At 46.0% G+C, this 17572-nt stretch overlaps 1 protein-coding gene across 1 annotated transcript in view; it reads right to left on the bottom strand.

Annotated features, from left to right (window-relative positions):
- The window catches only part of Wwc2 (WW and C2 domain containing 2), a 165521-nt gene extending 148152 nt beyond the window's left edge, over positions 1–17369 (bottom strand). Inside the window, 1 exon segment of the mRNA XM_038327607.1 lies at positions 16915–17369. Coding sequence (XP_038183535.1) covers positions 16915–17045 — 131 coding nt within the window. The 5' untranslated portion in view covers positions 17046–17369.
- Between the last annotated feature and the right edge of the window lie 203 nt (positions 17370–17572).

Raw genomic sequence — 17572 nt, 5'->3', positions numbered from 1 at the left:
AAATAACAATTCTGAACGGTCATCAGAAAGGAGTTTAATCAACTTTGGACCAGACGGTGGAAGAACTGAAAACCACAGTAGGGACAGAGGAGATAGCATTGTACGGAAAAGGAAGGAAGGAAGGAAGGAAGGAAGGAGGGAGGGAGGGAGGGAGGGAGGGAGGGAGGAAGGAAGGAAGGAAGGAAGGAAGAAAGGAAGGAAGGAAGGAAGGAAGAAAGAAAGGAAGAAAGAAAGAAAGAAAAAGACCATTTAACAAGTCAGGAAATTACAGGTAAGTCCGCTTCTCCAGGCAAACCACTAGGCAGGCTTCTTTTAGATCACAACAGCAAATCCAGTCAGACCAGTGGCTAAAATACTCAATGGCTACCCTGACAGAAGCCAGCAAGCCTCACCTCATTTGAATAGTATTTTAGGAATGTTCCGGCGCGGAGACCGGGACTGTTTGTGTCCCTCTTCCTTCACCATAATTATGGTGAAGTGGTAGTTTATGTCATACGGAACACACACAACTCTGAATGAAGACTATCTGAAGAACCTGCTCAAATCCATATATTTGTCTCCAACTCCTTTTGAGAGGGAAGGTTAACTTTTCCAACTGTTGCTCATAGCAACACAGGGACAAAAGATTTTTGCATGCATAATCAAAGCGTTTCATTAGAGTTCACAAACTTGGCTCCCTGAGAAAGGAGATGGTAGAAGCTCGAGGAATACTGGATGCCACAAGAGAAGCAGACATGTGGGACGATGCTCGGTTACCACAGACACAGAGAAAATACAGTTTGTAGCAGGAAGAGAAGTGCGCTTTCTCTTCAAACACCCTTCTCAGAGAGTCCCACAGGTGAGGCTCACAGGCTATGCAAATAAGCGAAACACCGACCACCCTGAGCTTCTGCCATCTGTAATCTATCTATAAGGGCTCTTGACTGCGGATCCAAATCTAAGACAATTAAAGCATACACTAATATGGCTGACATTAACAATATACTGGCATGACCCACCCCACTCCACCCCACCCCACCCAAGATTTAGGACCAATTACAAGGTCAGGGTAGGGAGGAATTCCAATCAAGGTCTGGAGTGGGACCCAGGCTGGCTCACACCGCAGGTCACGTCAGGTTTGCCACTGATGAAAAGAGCAGCATAGGAAAGGAAGGACTTGGAAGCAGCCTCAGCTTTATCAGAGAAAGGTCGGCACCCTCACAGACAGCAGGGAGGGCACAGCTAGGAGGGTGCGGGTGGCGGCAAGTGGTTCCTGAGCCTAGGCAGGAGGCGGCCACCACCCAAGGGCAAAGGGGTTTTAGAAGCAGATGATAGGGATAAAGAGGATTTTTACAGCTCTTCAGATCTCAGCCTCTGCAAGAAGCTGACACACTAGAACAGGCAGAAGCGACAGACTCAAATTAAGCTGCTTTTGCGCAACTAGTAGCACAGGGTCTCTTGCTATGTGTCCTGAGGGGGATAAATAGATGAAGGTGTGCAGGATTTCACTAAGTGGTACCTACCCACTCACCTGGGAAGATTACAGAACAAACTCAGAGCCGGCAGTGGTTCAGCCGGAGGAGGCAAACACGGCACACATTATGGAAGCTAGAATCAAGTGGAACAATTAAAGTCCTGCGAGCTATGAACAGCTATGCTGGGAGACGTTTAAATGAAATTTAGACTAAGTCCTCTAAAGTAGTTATGACTACCAAGTCCCAGACAGGAGGGCAAAGGCCATACAAGGAGTAACTTGTAGACTGTATGTGTCTAAAGCAGGGCCTTGAAGTCAAACACACAAACCTAGTTCTGCCACCCTTTCAGAGCTTTGTGTCCTCAGGACAAGCACTTAATCTTGTAAACGTCGAGTTCGTAAACGGTGTGTGTGTGTGTGTGTGTGTGTGTGTGTGTGTGTGTATTAACTTGTTTTTCTCTTTTTAAATTTTTTTTCCAGATATGGCTTCTCCATATCCTGGCTGTCCTGGAACTCGTTTTGTAGACCAAGTTGCCCTCAAACTCACAGAGATCCACCTGCCTTTGCCTCCCAAGTGCTGGAATTAAAGGCATGCGTCACCACAGCTGGGCTTTAACTCACTTTTATAATATGAAAATAGTCAAAACTGGCTCTTTATATAAAAAGGTCTTGAGGTTCAAGGTCAAGGCAACTTCTGCTTAGCTCTGGTGAAGACCTTGTGGTGGGTGGCATCACAGAGCAGGAAGCCACACGGGCAGGAGTGTGGCCAAGCTGGTTCCCCCTTAAGTGTGTCCCTCCTAAGAGAACTTTGATCCTTTCTGCAGATAAGCCCCCAAAGACCTAAGACATGCCCTGAATCTATAGAGGACAAATTCAAAGCTTATTCAAACTATAGAAGAGGGTGATAATGGGCCTAGCAAAGGTTGCATGTGTCCAGTCAATGACGAGTTTGCTGGCAGGAGGACACTAAAATCAACAGCGAACAAGACATAGCGCCTGCGTGTGGAAAGCTCGGCATCCTTGTCATCTAAAGCACAGCACCTGTCCGTGAGGACAGGATGGGTGACAATGAAGAACATTTGGCCCTCTCGCAGGGAACAGTTTCTAAACAAAGACAAGCAGGGCCTCCTAAAGCAGAGGAAGTGTTCTCTACCTGCACACAGGGCTACCGCAGCTTTAACTGTGGCTAGGGCAACCCAGCATCAGTTGTCCAGTTTCATCTCCAGTAGTTCCGCTGCGAACAGCCACACCCACCTGGAGGCTCTCATGCCCGGAAGCCCTGGCCTGGGAGCTCCCTGACCTTTTCTTAGGCCTCCACCCTTCAGTCTCTCCCAAGATCTCCAAGTGGATGGAAGATCTTAATTAAATGTAGATCCTCAAAACACGAAGGACTTCCCAACTCAGGCAGCGTCTAATGACGCCACTGTCTCTTCACCGCGGCCAAGGTGAAGGATGAAGAAAATCATTTTCTCTGCCCTCCCCAAACTAGAATATAAAAATCTATGGAAGTAGGACCTTACTTATTTTGTTCAGCGCTGTGTCCTCATGATGGATGTACCTGCATGGCAGTTTCAATACGTTTGATAAGTTCATGCATATGTGCGTGACTGACTGTGGGGTCATGCCAGCTGTACTAACAAGGGGCAAATGGTTGCACCTTGAAAAAAAATCTAGGAAAAGGCCCTTAAAATGCTTATGTCTCATTGTTATGGGTGCAGAGCTCTGCAGAGCTGTACCCTGTGGGGACAGGTCATGGAAGCAGGAGCAGAAAGGGGGGTACACACACAAAGCAGGTCTCTGTCTTCACGGACACAAATGGATTTTATGAAATCGTTAGTGATGCAGACATGCAGGTGCGCTCGTTACATACGAGACGCGAGGAAACCCATCAAGAACGCATCGATGCGCATCCGACAGGCATCCCGTCAGCGCGCAGACACCCACACTGGCTCTGGGTATCCGTAGCAAACCCGGGCACTAAACAGTCTGCCAAGTCAAACTCCAGTTCACATCTTTACTGTCTTAAAAGAAATATCATAAATTCCACAATTCAGCAGAAATGAAGGGAGCGAAGAGGAAAGTGACCATAATATGTTTCAACCAAATTCAAATTCCTTGATAATCGGGACAAAGGAAAACATGCAATTGGGCCAAGATTACTGACCACCCAAAACCTCACCTGAGGCAGGAAGGGGACAATGGAGTCCGCACAACCTTTCTCCTCACAAGTTAAAAAGAAAAAAAAAAAAAAACAACTCTCATTCACGCGCAGAGGAAACAGCAGGGTTAAAGCTTTACACTAAAGGAAACTGTGTGTCCTTCAAATCTGCAGTAAAAGTTGCCTACGGTGTTTTAAATTTTATTGAGGGTCACTGCCACTTAATAAAACAGCCTTCTTAAAGAACATAGAAACATCAATAAAATACAAAAACAAAAACAAACAAACAAAAACCACATTCCATGGTCCATTAGCAAGGCAGCATTTCAATCAGGAATCCACAGCATGACTCTCTGTAGCTCAGCATCTGCTACGGGTGCTCACATTCAGAACTCTTTAACCCCCACAGGCCGTGTATGCAGAGGAAAGAAGCCTCTGCTCACATGGAAGCAGTGAAGACTACAAGTCTGTAACTCCTCAGAAGCTATGGGGGTGGGGGGGAAGAACCAGTCCCCAGAGACTGGTTTTCTAACCTATAATGGCCCAGGAAGTTCTATTTCCAAACATTCTCACTTTTTTTTTTTAATGTGTGAGTGTTTTGCCTGCAGTCTGTGTATCACATGCATGCAGTGCCCTCAAAGACCAGAAGGGGGCATTAGGTCCCCTAGGGCAAGAGTTACAGACCTTTATGAGCTTCCCTGTGAGTGCTGGGACTTGAACCAGGTCCTCTGGAAGACTGGCCAGTGCCATCTCTTCAACCCCCAAATATTCTCACTATTATACTTTTGGAACTATGAGTTATTTACTAAAAGTAGGGCTAACAACACATGAACAATTAATTATTCACAAAACAAGAGTAAATATAGTATGTTAGGTGACACCATTGACTATGACACGTTTCAGTTCTCTGCATAGTAAGGTTAATACATGGGATTATTTTCTGTTTGACCGTCATCATCAGCTTGTGATCATATAAATAATTCCAATCTGCCATAGTAAAGTTAGTATCTCCGGAGCAAGAGGAATGCCCTTGCAAGCAGGAGATCCTGAGCTCAACAGTCAAAACTCATGTCTTGGTTAGGTTACTATTGCTGGAAGGAAACCCCATGGCCAAAGGGACTTGGGGAGGAAAGGGTTCATTCAGCTGACACACACTCCAACAAGGCAGGATCCCAGAGGCAGGAGCTGGTGCAGGGACCGTGGAGGGGTGCTGCTTACTGGTTTGCTTCCAATGGTTTGCTCAGCCTGCTTCCTTACAGCAACCAGGACCAGCAGCCCAGGGAGACCACCACTCACAATGGGCTGGGTCCTGCTGCATCAGTCGCTAATTAAGAAAACGCCTTTCAGGCCTGCCTGCAGTCCCATCTCCCGTTGCCATTTTCCTAATTGAGGTTCCTGCTATCAGATGACAGCAGTTGGTGTCAAGATGACATAAATCTCTCCAGCACACCAGGTGAAACACTATATTGTTACACACTTGTAACCTCAGCCCGGAGGAGGCAGAGACAGGAAAGTCCAGGAACACAGAGTCCAGGCCGTCTACCCTAACTGCAAGCTGCAGGCCGGCTGAGAGATCCTGCCACACACACACACACAGACACACACACACACAGACACACACACACACACACACACACACGTTCATGGCAGATCTATCTATTCAAACACACATGCATGCATCTCACACACATACTTAAAAAATCTAGTATTTCCGTTTATCAAGACCTAATACTACATTTATGCCTCCTACAATGAACTGCTATTGTGCCTTTAAAATTTGCTATTTTTTGTGGGATGGTTCTCTGTGGTGCTATCTTGTTTGTACTCTATGAAGATCAGAGGATGGAGCTCGCCACTAGCTAGCCATGGAGGTCTGGAGGTCTGGACAGACAGACAGGAAGTGATGTGGTTAGTGGAAAGAGGAATATAAGGCGGGAGGAGACCGGGCTCAGACTTTTTTTGGCTGAGGAATAATCAAATTAAGAGCTGACTGGGGCTTGCTCCTTTGTCTCTCTGATCTTTCAGTATTTATCCTGATATCTGGTTCTGGGTTTTTGTTATTAAGACCATTTAGAATTTGCACTACATTTGGCGCCCAGCTTCAAGGCATGAATTCACAAAAAGCCACTTGCCTGTGGCTTTGCGGTCACTGGCTCATGCTGAAGTCTCACTCGGGGGCCCCACTGGAGTCATCCCCTTACTGGCTAGGTTTTTCTTTCTTTTCCCCTAAGCCTCTGAGAGAGTTTGGGATTTTTTTTCTTACAGCCTCTTTGCAGCAGACTCCACAGGCCCCAAACTCCAGAGGTGCCTGGGTTCCAAATGCCACAGCCAGACTTACCTGCCCCAGACTGGCTGGCTCTGCCTTCAGGTAACTCCTGCCACACTCCTGCTACACCTGCTTCTTCTACACAAACAGACAGCTCCCTCCCTCTCCCCCGAGGGTTGTGGGCATCCCCCCAAAACCCCTCCTCGAGCTGCCGCCACACTAGCAGCCCCCTTGATACCCACTCAGACTTCTGCTGTTATTGCAACCACTACACACTCAGCTCACAGCTGCATGCTAATACCTAGAGCTGTTCATCGCCTGTGTTCTCTGCTCAGACACACTACAGCCTCACATTTCACCATCATTGTCAGCAGACTTTGTGAGAAAATTGGGAATTCTTAAAGGGAGAAATTAGTCAAAAAGAGAGAGGTTTTTTCCCATGTTAAAAATGTGAAACACTATTGTAATGAAGAGAGTTGGTCTCTGCATGATTATAAAATGCATAGTTTAAATTTGGAGCCAATTAAATGAAGGGATAATCAACTTAACTGGGATTGACCTAACATTAATTATCATTTTGACAATCTTTATTGTTGGTTTGGTAGCTCTTGATTTATCCTTCAAAAAGCTAGTTGATAAGAATGCCAAAGTACAGGGCTTAGAAAAACTTATTGAAACAGATCCTAGAGATATTCAGAACCAGACAGAGGAATTTAAAGGGGAACCAAACTCAGCCTTGCATTATAAGGTTAGAGTGAATCAGCCTGAGGTTTTCAAACAACCAACTTTAATTTATCCAGTAACCTCATAGGAATTGCCATATTATAAATATCCCAAGGCTGCACAAGAGCTGAATGGACTTCAGTGGAAATGTTAAGGTTTAAGGAGATTCAAGGAAGTGATAGTCTCATAAGGCATACATTCACCTTTTATGAAGCAGATGTTAAACTCATGGTCAACTTGTAATAGAATTGTCCCTCAAACTGAGGAGACTTAGTTACAGGAGTCTTGGAGTCTGGTCCTCAATTACGATGGAAGACCTGGCAGAAAGGAGAGAGAGAGAGAGAGAGAGAGAGAGAGAGAGAGAGAGAGAGAGAGAGAGAGAGAGAGAGAGAGAGAGAGAGAGAGAGAAACTAAGACATTGAACAATGAAGTAGGGCTAGAGGTATGAAAATCTCCCAAGAACAACTTCTTAGAAAGGGATATTATGCTAATGTACAAATGCAATCTCTATGTGATGAACACACCCTGGAGTTTATGCTGTGTAGTAGCTTTGAATGCTTGAGACAGAATTGAAGAAGTAGGAAAGGAAATTGAGTCATTTTATTAATGTTATAGAGGGATCAAAGGAAACCACTGATTTCTTACAAAGACTGACTTCAGCAGTAAATAGAATAATACAAATTCAGAAGTTAGGGCTGGAGAGATGGCTCAGTGGTTAAGAGCATTGCCTGCTCTTCCAAAGGTCCTGAGTTCAATTCCCAGCAACCACATGGTGGCTCACAACCATCTGTAATGAGGTCTGGTGCCCTCTTCTGGCCTGCAGGCATACACACAGACAGAACATTGTATAATAATTGTAAATAAATAAATATTTAAAAAAAAAACAAATTCAGAAGTTAGAACCTCTCACTTTTGAAAATTCAAATGCACAATGAAAAAGGTAATTAGGTTGTTAAAGACAAGATCAGCACCCTTGGATCTGAGATATTCAATACCAACTCTCATAACCACGATTGATGCTTGGATAGGAAAGGTGATTTCCAGAGGTTTGAAGGAAAATCAAAAGGTCAAGTGTTTCAATTGCTGTAAACAAGGTCACCTAAAAGGGGGCTGTAAACAGTGCATTCCTAGAAACAACCCTTTTTCTAAGCATAATCCAAACAGAATGCCCCTCCCTTCTGGATTATATAGGTGTGGCAAAGGCAGGCATTGGACTAACGAATGTAGATCAACAAGGGACAGTCAAGGTGACCCTCTGCCATGGGAAGGGGAATACCTTGAAGGGTCTCTCACAGGGACCCCCAGGCCAAATTCAGTTCATTTGTTTCCTGTCATTCTGGAGGAAACTCCTTCCCAGAGCAATTAAAGAACCTAATGTCTACTGTAAGAAATCATACTGTTTTGGATGATAGAACAGCTATAGAAAATAAAACAAAAATTTTAGGAGAAACCATTGAAACTGATAAAGGTTAGATTTGAACAAGAAAGTCCAGTGTGACCATTCAATCTAAACTAACTTATATGATTATCAAATGCTTCTCTAGCCAGGCAGTGGTGGTGCACGCCTTTAATCCCAGCACTCGGGAGGCAGAGGCAGGTGGATCTCTGTGAGTTCGAGGCCAGCCTGGTCTACAAGGGCTAGTTCCAGGACAGGCTTCAAAGCTACAGAGAAACCCTGTCTCAAAACACCCCCGCCCAAAAAAGCTTCTCATTTGATCAGATATAACTTCCCAAAAGGGAACCTCCCCAAAGTTAGGGTTGGGGCGGGGGTTTTCTTTTTGTCTTTTCAGGAAAATAAAGACATCCAGCTAAGGACTCTGAAGACCACTGGACAAATGAGGCAACTGAAGAAAAAGGACAAATCATCCATAAAAAAATGTCCCAAGGAAAAGTAAATTGACCTACGAGTATATCACATTTCAACAGGATAAAATTGCATAAATCTTCCCAAATATTTGTTTCTACTTTTCTCTACAGACATATAATGCAAATGGTCTTTTTGTAGTTCCAACTCAATTAAAACTTAAAGTTGCCTTTGGAGTTGGAGTGTGGCTCTCTCCATCTCTAAATCTAAGCATGCTTGTTAAAGTAAAATCTAAAATTTCTGTTTCATGTCAGAAAAGCCACCTGATATGGGATAAGAGAAAAACCAATATTAAGGGACTATTCTATTGCCACTAATCTCATAATTCTGTTTTTATTTTGGCTCTTTCACAGCTTTTCTTAAGGTATAAGCATCATCTCAAATTTTGTAAGATTAACATATTTATAATATGTAATAATATATATTAAATTTTTGTTATGATATTAATGGTCACAGAGTGCTAATTCTGGAAAGGGCTTCACCTATCTTCTTATGCATGACTTCAGGTTTAAATCTCATCATGTAACTAGGAATTTAGTTTTCGTTACTCTGCATTACATAACAGAGTATTTTTTTAACCTCTTTGAGATCTGTTGCATATGACATTTAGAATGTTTAAGTTGTCTGCAGTGAACCAAGACTATGCCTAACAGTGACCTTTGAAGTCTCCAAAAGTAGGATGGGTCCCCACAACTACAGTTCCACCAGGACTATGATAACACCACTAAGTTGACAAACATCATCTAAAGACGGCCTCTGGAGTAAAAACTACTCAGGACAATTTTGAGGTGGCTAGCTGAGATGGTCCAGCCTCACAGACTCCTCTAGCCAGGACCTGAGACAAGCCCTGCACTTTCCCATTGCACAGAGCCTGAACAACAAATGATATAGCTACCTCTCCCAGGACTTGACAATTAACCCAAATCTTTCTTTTCATCACCCCAGATAGCAGAAAATAAATTTAATTACACAATGCTCACATTCCCAAGAGGTGGGTGAGTGGTTTTTGATCATTCAATCAATGGGTTATGAGTATGTGTCGTTGTGTAGAGTGGTTGGTTATAAGTTGTTATAATGGTCAGGGGAAAAGTTGAGCAAAGGAGATTAGATTCAGAGTTCTTGTTTTAAAAAGAAAAAGACATAAGTATGATAGGATTATAAAGTATAGATTATTCTATCTACTTTTTAAAAGCAACTGTTTTAAATATTTCATATTGTCTGTTCCTGGCAGCACCAATCTACTTCAGAGAAGATGATGGGCATTGAAGAAACTCCATATGGAATTTACTTTCATTGTGGCAAAAAGTGTCCTTTCCTCAATTGCTGACAGTATGCTGTCCAAATTGGAGAAGCAGGACACAAAAGAAAGTGATTGCCAAATTGTGCCAAGACAAGGTAGGACGCTCCTTCAGAATATCCATCTTCACAGAAAAGACTGCCAGATATGCTAGGCCTGTAGGCCAAAGATGGCTGCTCCAGTGTTGCAGAGGAACTCTGGTGACTGTCCAGGCAGCCAGCTGTTTCTGTCATATCTCACATTTTTTGGAAGTTGCTTCCTTGCACTCCCTGCTTACTCAGGTAGTATTGTTTACTTCTCGGGTCTCTGATGGAGTTATAGTTAGAGTCACAGTTTTCCTTGTTACCAGATTCAGAAAAGAAAGTCACTAAAGAGGTGCAAAGTATATAAAGTTGAGAGACATTAAAAGATAGTTTTGGTAATGTAAGTTAGAATAGAAAGTGAATTAGATACAACCTTTTGGACTTGGCCCCTTTTTGGCTGAGAAGTAACCAACATAAGAGTTGACTATGGCTTATTCTTTTGTCTCTCTGATCTTTCAGCATTTACCCCCATATCTGGTTCCGGGTTTTTATTATTAAGACCAATTAGAATTCACACTACATTTTTTTTTCCATATTCCTACGCACAATGCTTTTTACAAGTTTTCTAAGGCCGGGCAAGGTGATGCAGACCTGCATTATCAGCACTAGGGAAGGTGAAGCAGCAAAACCCAGAGGTCAAAGCAGCCATGAGCTACAGAGGTTCGGTCTCACAAATAAAATCCAATGGACCAAGGAGACGCTAGAGAATCAAGCCTGATGATCATAGTACATTCCCACAACGGAAGAAGAGAACCAACTTACAAACACTGTCCTCTGACTTCCACATTGGGACAGGGGTATCTAAGGCTGTGTGTGCGTGTGCATGTGTGTGCATGTGCATGTGAGTGTGTGTGCATGTGTGTGGTGTGTTACAGATTACAATTCAAAGTCTTTTTGAAAATAAAAGGGGCTTGGGAGATAGCTCAAAGGGTGAAAAGCACTTGTCGTGCAGATGTGAGGACCAAAGGTTGGATTTCCAGAACCCATGTGAAAGCAGGTAAACATGGAGACCCCCAGAATCCTAGGACTCGGGGAAGCAGAGACAGGGTATAGTGGCTGTTCTTGGTTGTCAACTTGATTACATCTGGAATTAACTAAAACCCAACACAGCCAGGTACACCAGTGAAGGATTTTTTTTTCTTGATTGAATCATTTGAGATGAGAAGTCCCACCCTTTTCAAGTGGAACGTTCCCCTGACATCTGGACCCACACCTTCTGATGGCAGCCTATATACAGGGCAGGGAAGACAGACATGCCCATTCTTGACCTGCTTGCCCTCATTCTTCCTGGCAAGTTCATTCTTTCACTGGCATTAGAGCCTCCCTCTTCAGGATTCCTACGGGTTGAGTTGCTAGCTGGGCTACCTGAGGTTGCTAAATTCTGGGTTCAGTGAGAGACCCTGCCTCAATACGTAAAGCAAAAAGCAAGGGAGGCAGATATTCAACATCAACTCTAGTTCTTCACACACACGCAGATAAATATACAAGTGCACACACAACTAAACACGCATATACATGCACATCACACCCACATACACACACACACACACACACACACACACACACAAACACACAAAATTGTCATCATCTTCTTCTGACTTGGAAGTGGAAGCAGAACCTTCAGAACTACACAGAAAGCTGAATGCCAACCTAGGCTAGAGACTGTCTCCAAAATAAATACATTAATAACAGTGGTAATAATAATAAAATCTATCTGATAGGTGTCAAGTATTTGATAACTTACCAAACTAAACCTTGGTTGAGCTACCTGCATATCATAAAAATAATCTCTACTTCAGGCTCCCAAAACAACTGTTGGTTTCAAGCCAACATACGAGGTGAAAGACGCACAGGATCACCAACTCCCACATCAGCAGATGAAGTGGTCACACCCCTACGCAGAAAGCCTCATTTTCTATAGGATTTTACCAAGAAAAGGAAGAAAGCGCCACTTACAAGGCGGAGCGGGGCCTGGCAGGCAGCTTCCATCCTTCCCAGTGTACCAGGCTTCCTCTCATTAACTTTAAATACCACATGTCACCATGGCTGGCTGTAGCTGACAACTTAGCAATTTGCAGCTCAAAACAAATAACGTGTTTATAAATACCAGTCTTTCTTGAAAAACCAACTATTGTCCTGAATCTTACAGCAGAATTAAACTGTAAACTGCAGACCATTAAAGTCACAGAAGAAACCTTAGTCATTCAAATATGCCAAGCAACTACTGCTCACTCTGGCAAGCACAGTAGCAAACTGCTGAGAACTAGAAACACTTCTATGGGGATTCTAGGAGACATCATAGTTTGGTTTAACACTTCCTCAAGTGATTAAACACCAAAGGCTTTTCACAACCCCACCACAACTTCAAACACCACAATCATTCAGCTAACTCAGCATCACTTGGCTTCCAGGCGCTGAGCCTGCTGGGAAGGGACAATATGCAGCAACTTATGACCGTGGCTATACGATTAAGAGTATGAGAGCTGACGGGGGGGGGGGTGTCTGCTCTTATAAGTAATTCACATGTTTATATTCTTCTTCGAAATGCAGCAGCTCACTTCTCTCATTAGTTCTAGTGCAACTGGGAAATTGATTGTCTCTTGTTGTTGGTAGCTCAGGGTATAATTTTTTTGAAAGCTTGATAAGAAACTAAAATAGGAGAGAGGCTCGAATTACATTTTTTCATTGGTCTTAGCCTTCAATTAACTGACCTGAGCAACATCCAGTTCACATCTACCACACACAAAGGACACACAAGGCAGTAACATGGAATTAAGACTGGAGAAATTTACAAGTTAGCAGTGGGTCAGTCCATTTACTTGCTCTGATTTGAAAGGAACGGAGATTCAGAGTTCTGAGATCCTAAGCATGTGTCACCTGAGACTGGAAAGATGCAGGCTGCTCTGATGTCAGCGATGCACTCAGAGCGCTCCTTCCTCCTTCATTCATGCACCAACCACCACGCAAGCCTCTTTTCATTTCAAAACTACAAGTCACTCTAAATCTAACCCTAGGCAAAAGTTATAGGGTGGGGTCCATCGGTCCTAACATAAAATTGCTTTGTGTAGCAACCTGTAAGCTTGCATCTCTGGCTAGCGTCCAGCACAAGGACGAGAAGTAATGCAAACCCTGATACCTGCTCGCTCGGCCCTCTCTCTACTCAAGAGGCCACGAGCCCTTCCCATAGCTTCTCCTGTGTTGAAGGCAGTGCTTGAAAACACCGGCCCATTTGGCCGTGATCTATGGTCCACCATAAATACCAACTGTTATGGTCAAAGACTGTTCATGGTGAACAAATAAGAGGGGAACAGGAGAGAGAACCCACAGAATAACATCCTCAGGAAGCAAAGCCTCCAGGAGGCCAAGTAACTGGGTACAAGCTTGACAGCAGTGGTTCTCAACCTGTGGGTCTCGACCCCTTTCACAGGGGTTACCTAAGACCATCTGAAAATACAAGTATTTACATTATGATTCATACTAGTATAAAATTTAAAGTTATGAAAATAATTCTATGGTTGGGAGTCACCACAAGATGAGAACCTGTATTAAAGGGTCACGGCATTAGGAAGGTTGAGAACCCCTGCTCTAGGGAGTGACACTGTCTAGTACCAGATCCTGACTCCACACTTGACCAGTAGCTTCTCTGATTCCAGTTCCTCTTCATCATTGTGAGGTAAGAAAGCCCTACCTCAGAGAACTGATGGGAGAACAAAATGACATCACCTCCACAGAGCCTCGTAAATGTGATGTGGTCTCTACTGTTATCAGGGTTTCCCTGAGTTAAGGTGTTAGCAGGGGGCTGGAGAGATGGCTCAACAGTTAAGTACACTGGCTGCTTTTCGAGAGAGCCCAGGCAGGGTTCAATGCCCAGCACCCACAGAGCAGCTCTCAAGCATCTGCAGCTCCAACCCCAGGAGATCCCAGTGCCCTCTTCTGGCCTCCAAGGGTACTACACACTCATGGAACAGACAATAATACTATCTGGCTAGGTCCTAATCATGAGCTGGAAAGCATCCCTATGAGGATGTGATATTATTCACATTTTAGAGTCCATGCAGAACCTCAGCTCAACTTAGTACATGACAGAGTGGGAAGAGGTCTAGTCCATCCCAAGATCATGTGGGATGCATGTCTGCATCATGTGACCAAGCTCCAAAGCCTTAAAGTACCCCAAAACAAGCCGGGCGGTGGTGGCGCACGCCTTTAATCCCAGCACTCGGGAGGCAGAGGCAGGTGGATCTTTGTGAGTTCGAGGCCAGCCTGGTCTACAAGAGCTAGTTCCAGGACAGGTTCCAAAGCCACAGAGAAACCCTGTCTCGAAAAACCAAAAAAAAAAAAAAAAAAAAAAAAAAAAAAAACCCCAAAACAGGGTCCCATGTTTTAGCTCCAGTACTCCTTGAGTGAACTTAAGTTGCTGTGAAATCCCCCAGCCTCACCCCACCCACTCAGCATAATTCTCTGTCCAACCGAAATACCAGATGAATTCTGATGAACTATCAGGAGCAAAGTCCCCACTCTTAACAGAATAAAAATAACAATAACGAATGACTTTAATTAAGTGACTTTAAAGATCCCAAACCACCAAGAATCCATGGTATCTCAAGTCATTTTTCTTTTTTCTTTCAGGATTTGCAATCTGATCATGCAGAAGAATCCACGAATTCCCTACTGGCCTGGGTAACATCTCTCTTTCCATGTTTGCTGTGTAGCAAAATTAACAAGAGTTAGTGACGACTCCAACTATCTGCTCTAATCAGTTCTAACACGAAAAGAGAACATGTCACAGAGGCTCAATTCACAGACCATCTTTTAAAGTTTCATACCAAAATCTAGAAATATTCCAAGTAACTCAAATGTGTATCTCCAAGTAATTAAAGGCCTAACAGCTGCGAGGAAAACGGGAAAGAGAAGTCAACTTAGTCACAACTGTTGGCCGCCAGCATAGTACTTGGGTCCCCCTTTCCTAAAAACAGCATTCCCAGCAAGTGACAATCCATTCCAGCTGAACGCCAGCGGAGTGCCTGGCTTGTGGAAGAAGCCCAGCCATAAAACTTCGCTGTCCACTCTCTTCACCCAGCCGCTGAACATTCTTAGAATCCTCTTTAGGAGACCAGAGGCAGTAACAAGACATTTGTGAGCTGAGGCAGCAGCGGGTGTAAAATGCCTAGAAAGTACAAGCACGTGCTGCAGCTTCGGCTGCAGTTAACCTGAAACTCCGAGTATCCGAGAGCGGAGAGAGCGGCCGCACGCACAACTGTAAAAGTCAAATATTTATACAGCTGCCTCACAAACCGCTGCTGTGTGCACAGCATCGGCACCGACGTTTACTATCTGTTAAGTAGTTTCAAAGTGCAACAGCAGAAGTAGCAGGCTTGGGGCCTGAGGTTTTCGGCAACTCCTATGCGGGGAGTGATGGACCTCAACTTTCATCGGGCCAGCAATGGTCCATGGGGCTGTGGGGAGGTGGGGCCTGGGCACAGGTGTCTTTCCCAGCAGGAGGGAAACCTAAACCCGTATCTTCATGGATAATTTAACAAGGATTGTTCTATAAATTTATGCTGTCCGGGACTTTCTTATAACGGCTCTTTAATAGCTTTCAAATACAATAGTCCTCGGAAAAGAGCGATTGGGAGCATCAGGTAGAAAAACATTTCCGGTTCAAACTAAGCCGGGAGGGCAGTTTAACAGAAAAGCATCTAAAAGGGCTTTATTACCCCCCCCCCCACCTCGGACCACATTCCATAAAAAGCCAGTAAGACTTTTCAGAAAAGATAAAACTTGAAATGACAGGGACATCCCTGAGGATATATTAAATTTACAACGAGGAACTAACCTGGCATGGTGGCCGGCACCTGTAATTCCAGCATCGAGGAGGCTGAGGCAGGGGGATTGCTGTGAGTTTGGAAGCAGCCTGTTACATAATGAGTTCCAAGTCAGCCAGCCTGAGCTACATGCAGTATGAGGGTCTAGAAATATAAAATAAATCAACAAGGAATAGAGATTTCAAATTTACAAGTAATAGTGTTCCTTAGTAATTTTTTTTTCTTTTTCTGAGACAGGGTCTCCCATAACTCAGACTGGTCTTGAACTCAGGATCCTCCTCCTCCTCCCTCACACGTGCTGAGTTTATACAGAAGTGTGACACCATGCTGCGCCCTCCTAGTGGCCTTCTAACACCTGTAATTCTAAGAAAGGCTCCTCCTCAGAGTAAAATGCAAGTTGGGGGACAACATTTTGGGAGGTTCCACAAAACTTCATGTCTGTCTGCTTCAGAGCTCCACGTAGGAGCAAAACGCTTGTAAATTGAGAGACCTGTGCAAAATCAAACTAAGCTCAAGTCTGGGCTCCCCTTAGCCCAGTTCGGTCCCAGTGTTCATTCCACTTCAACAAGAAAATCTGACCAAGCTATCGGGTGAGAAAGAACAGTAAAAAGCAAAACTCCCAAACAATGTGCTTAAAATCCGAGGGGCAAAGCTACGAAGGTCTAGCCAGGAGTGGGGCCCCTCTTCAGGTTCCGGACCTAGGGCATGGATGGGGGTGCGCCCTCGCAAAAGCTTGCAGTCAAAGCTCAGGAGCCAAGGATGGCTGGTGAGATGCCACAGGTGGCCCAGATGGCTAGTTGCTCACTGTGCAGTTAGGCCTCCGCGAGGCCCCGAGCCCAGAGTGCCTTGCAGAGGTCGAAAGGTGCCCTCTGCCTCCCTCTGACCAACTTTAAAGCGCACGGGAGGTCCTAAGAGGACTCAAGTATCCCCCCCCCCCCCCCTGAGCCGGTTAACTGTACTCCGGGTGTCAGCCCAGAGCACCAATCCAGCCCTTCCCTTGGGGGCAGGGAGTGTCTACAAGTCCCGGAGGGGCGTGGGGAAGGCAGTGGGCAATGGGGCCCAAGAAGGGGCGCCTGGCGGGCTTAGGCCGGCCGTCCCGCGCCTACCCCAGGGACCTCAGGGGTGCAGGGCCGGCGACGCCCCACGCCCCACGCCCCACGCCCCCCGCGCCCGCCAGGTCTCCCAGACAACAGCCGCCGCCGCACTTCCGAGGCGGGTCCCGCGCCCGGCCGGGGCCCAGCTTCCCACCTGTCCCGGGGGTCGATCCAGCTGGTCCTCCTGGTGTTGTGATCGATGTAGAAGACCTTGCCGTCGTAGTCCCTGGCCTCCTCCCAGCCCCGGGGTAGCGGCAGCTGCCCGCTCCCGGCCCTCCTAGGCATGGTCAGCGGCCAGGCCGGCGAGCGGCGCCTCCATAGGGACCGGGCGCTGGGCGCGGCGGGAAGGCGGGCACCGGCGAGGGGCGTGCGGGGCGCGGGACGCGCAGCGGGCCACGCGCGGGGAAGCCTCGGGAATCCCTGCTCTCAGCCCTGCCGGGGATCAGTCCACCATGTCTGCTTCGGAACAGGCGAGCGAGCCTTCCTCCTCCTCCTCCTTGCCGCCGCTGCCTCCGCCTCTTCCTCCTCCTCCCCGTCCCCCTGTGGCCGCCGAGGGTCGCGGCGCCCAGGCTGCCCCGGCCGACGCCGTCTGGGCTCGGATCCGGGAAGCTCCACGGTGCAACGGCCCGGCGGCGACTGGCCTCCTCATTTGCGTGCGATTAGCATACGCCCGCCTCCGGCCCGCCCCGCGCTCGCCTCATCTGCATGCACATTCCTCGCCGCCACATTCCTGAGTTTAACCCTGCAGCTGCCGGGGTGGCCGCGGCGGGACGCAGGGCTGCAGGGCGCTTGGGGGAGGGGAGGGGAGGAGA

This window comes from Arvicola amphibius, chromosome 4, assembly GCF_903992535.2.
Source record: "Arvicola amphibius chromosome 4, mArvAmp1.2, whole genome shotgun sequence".
NCBI classification, from domain to species: domain Eukaryota; kingdom Metazoa; phylum Chordata; class Mammalia; order Rodentia; family Cricetidae; genus Arvicola; species Arvicola amphibius.
This window is presented reverse-complemented; position numbering and strand designations above follow the sequence as displayed.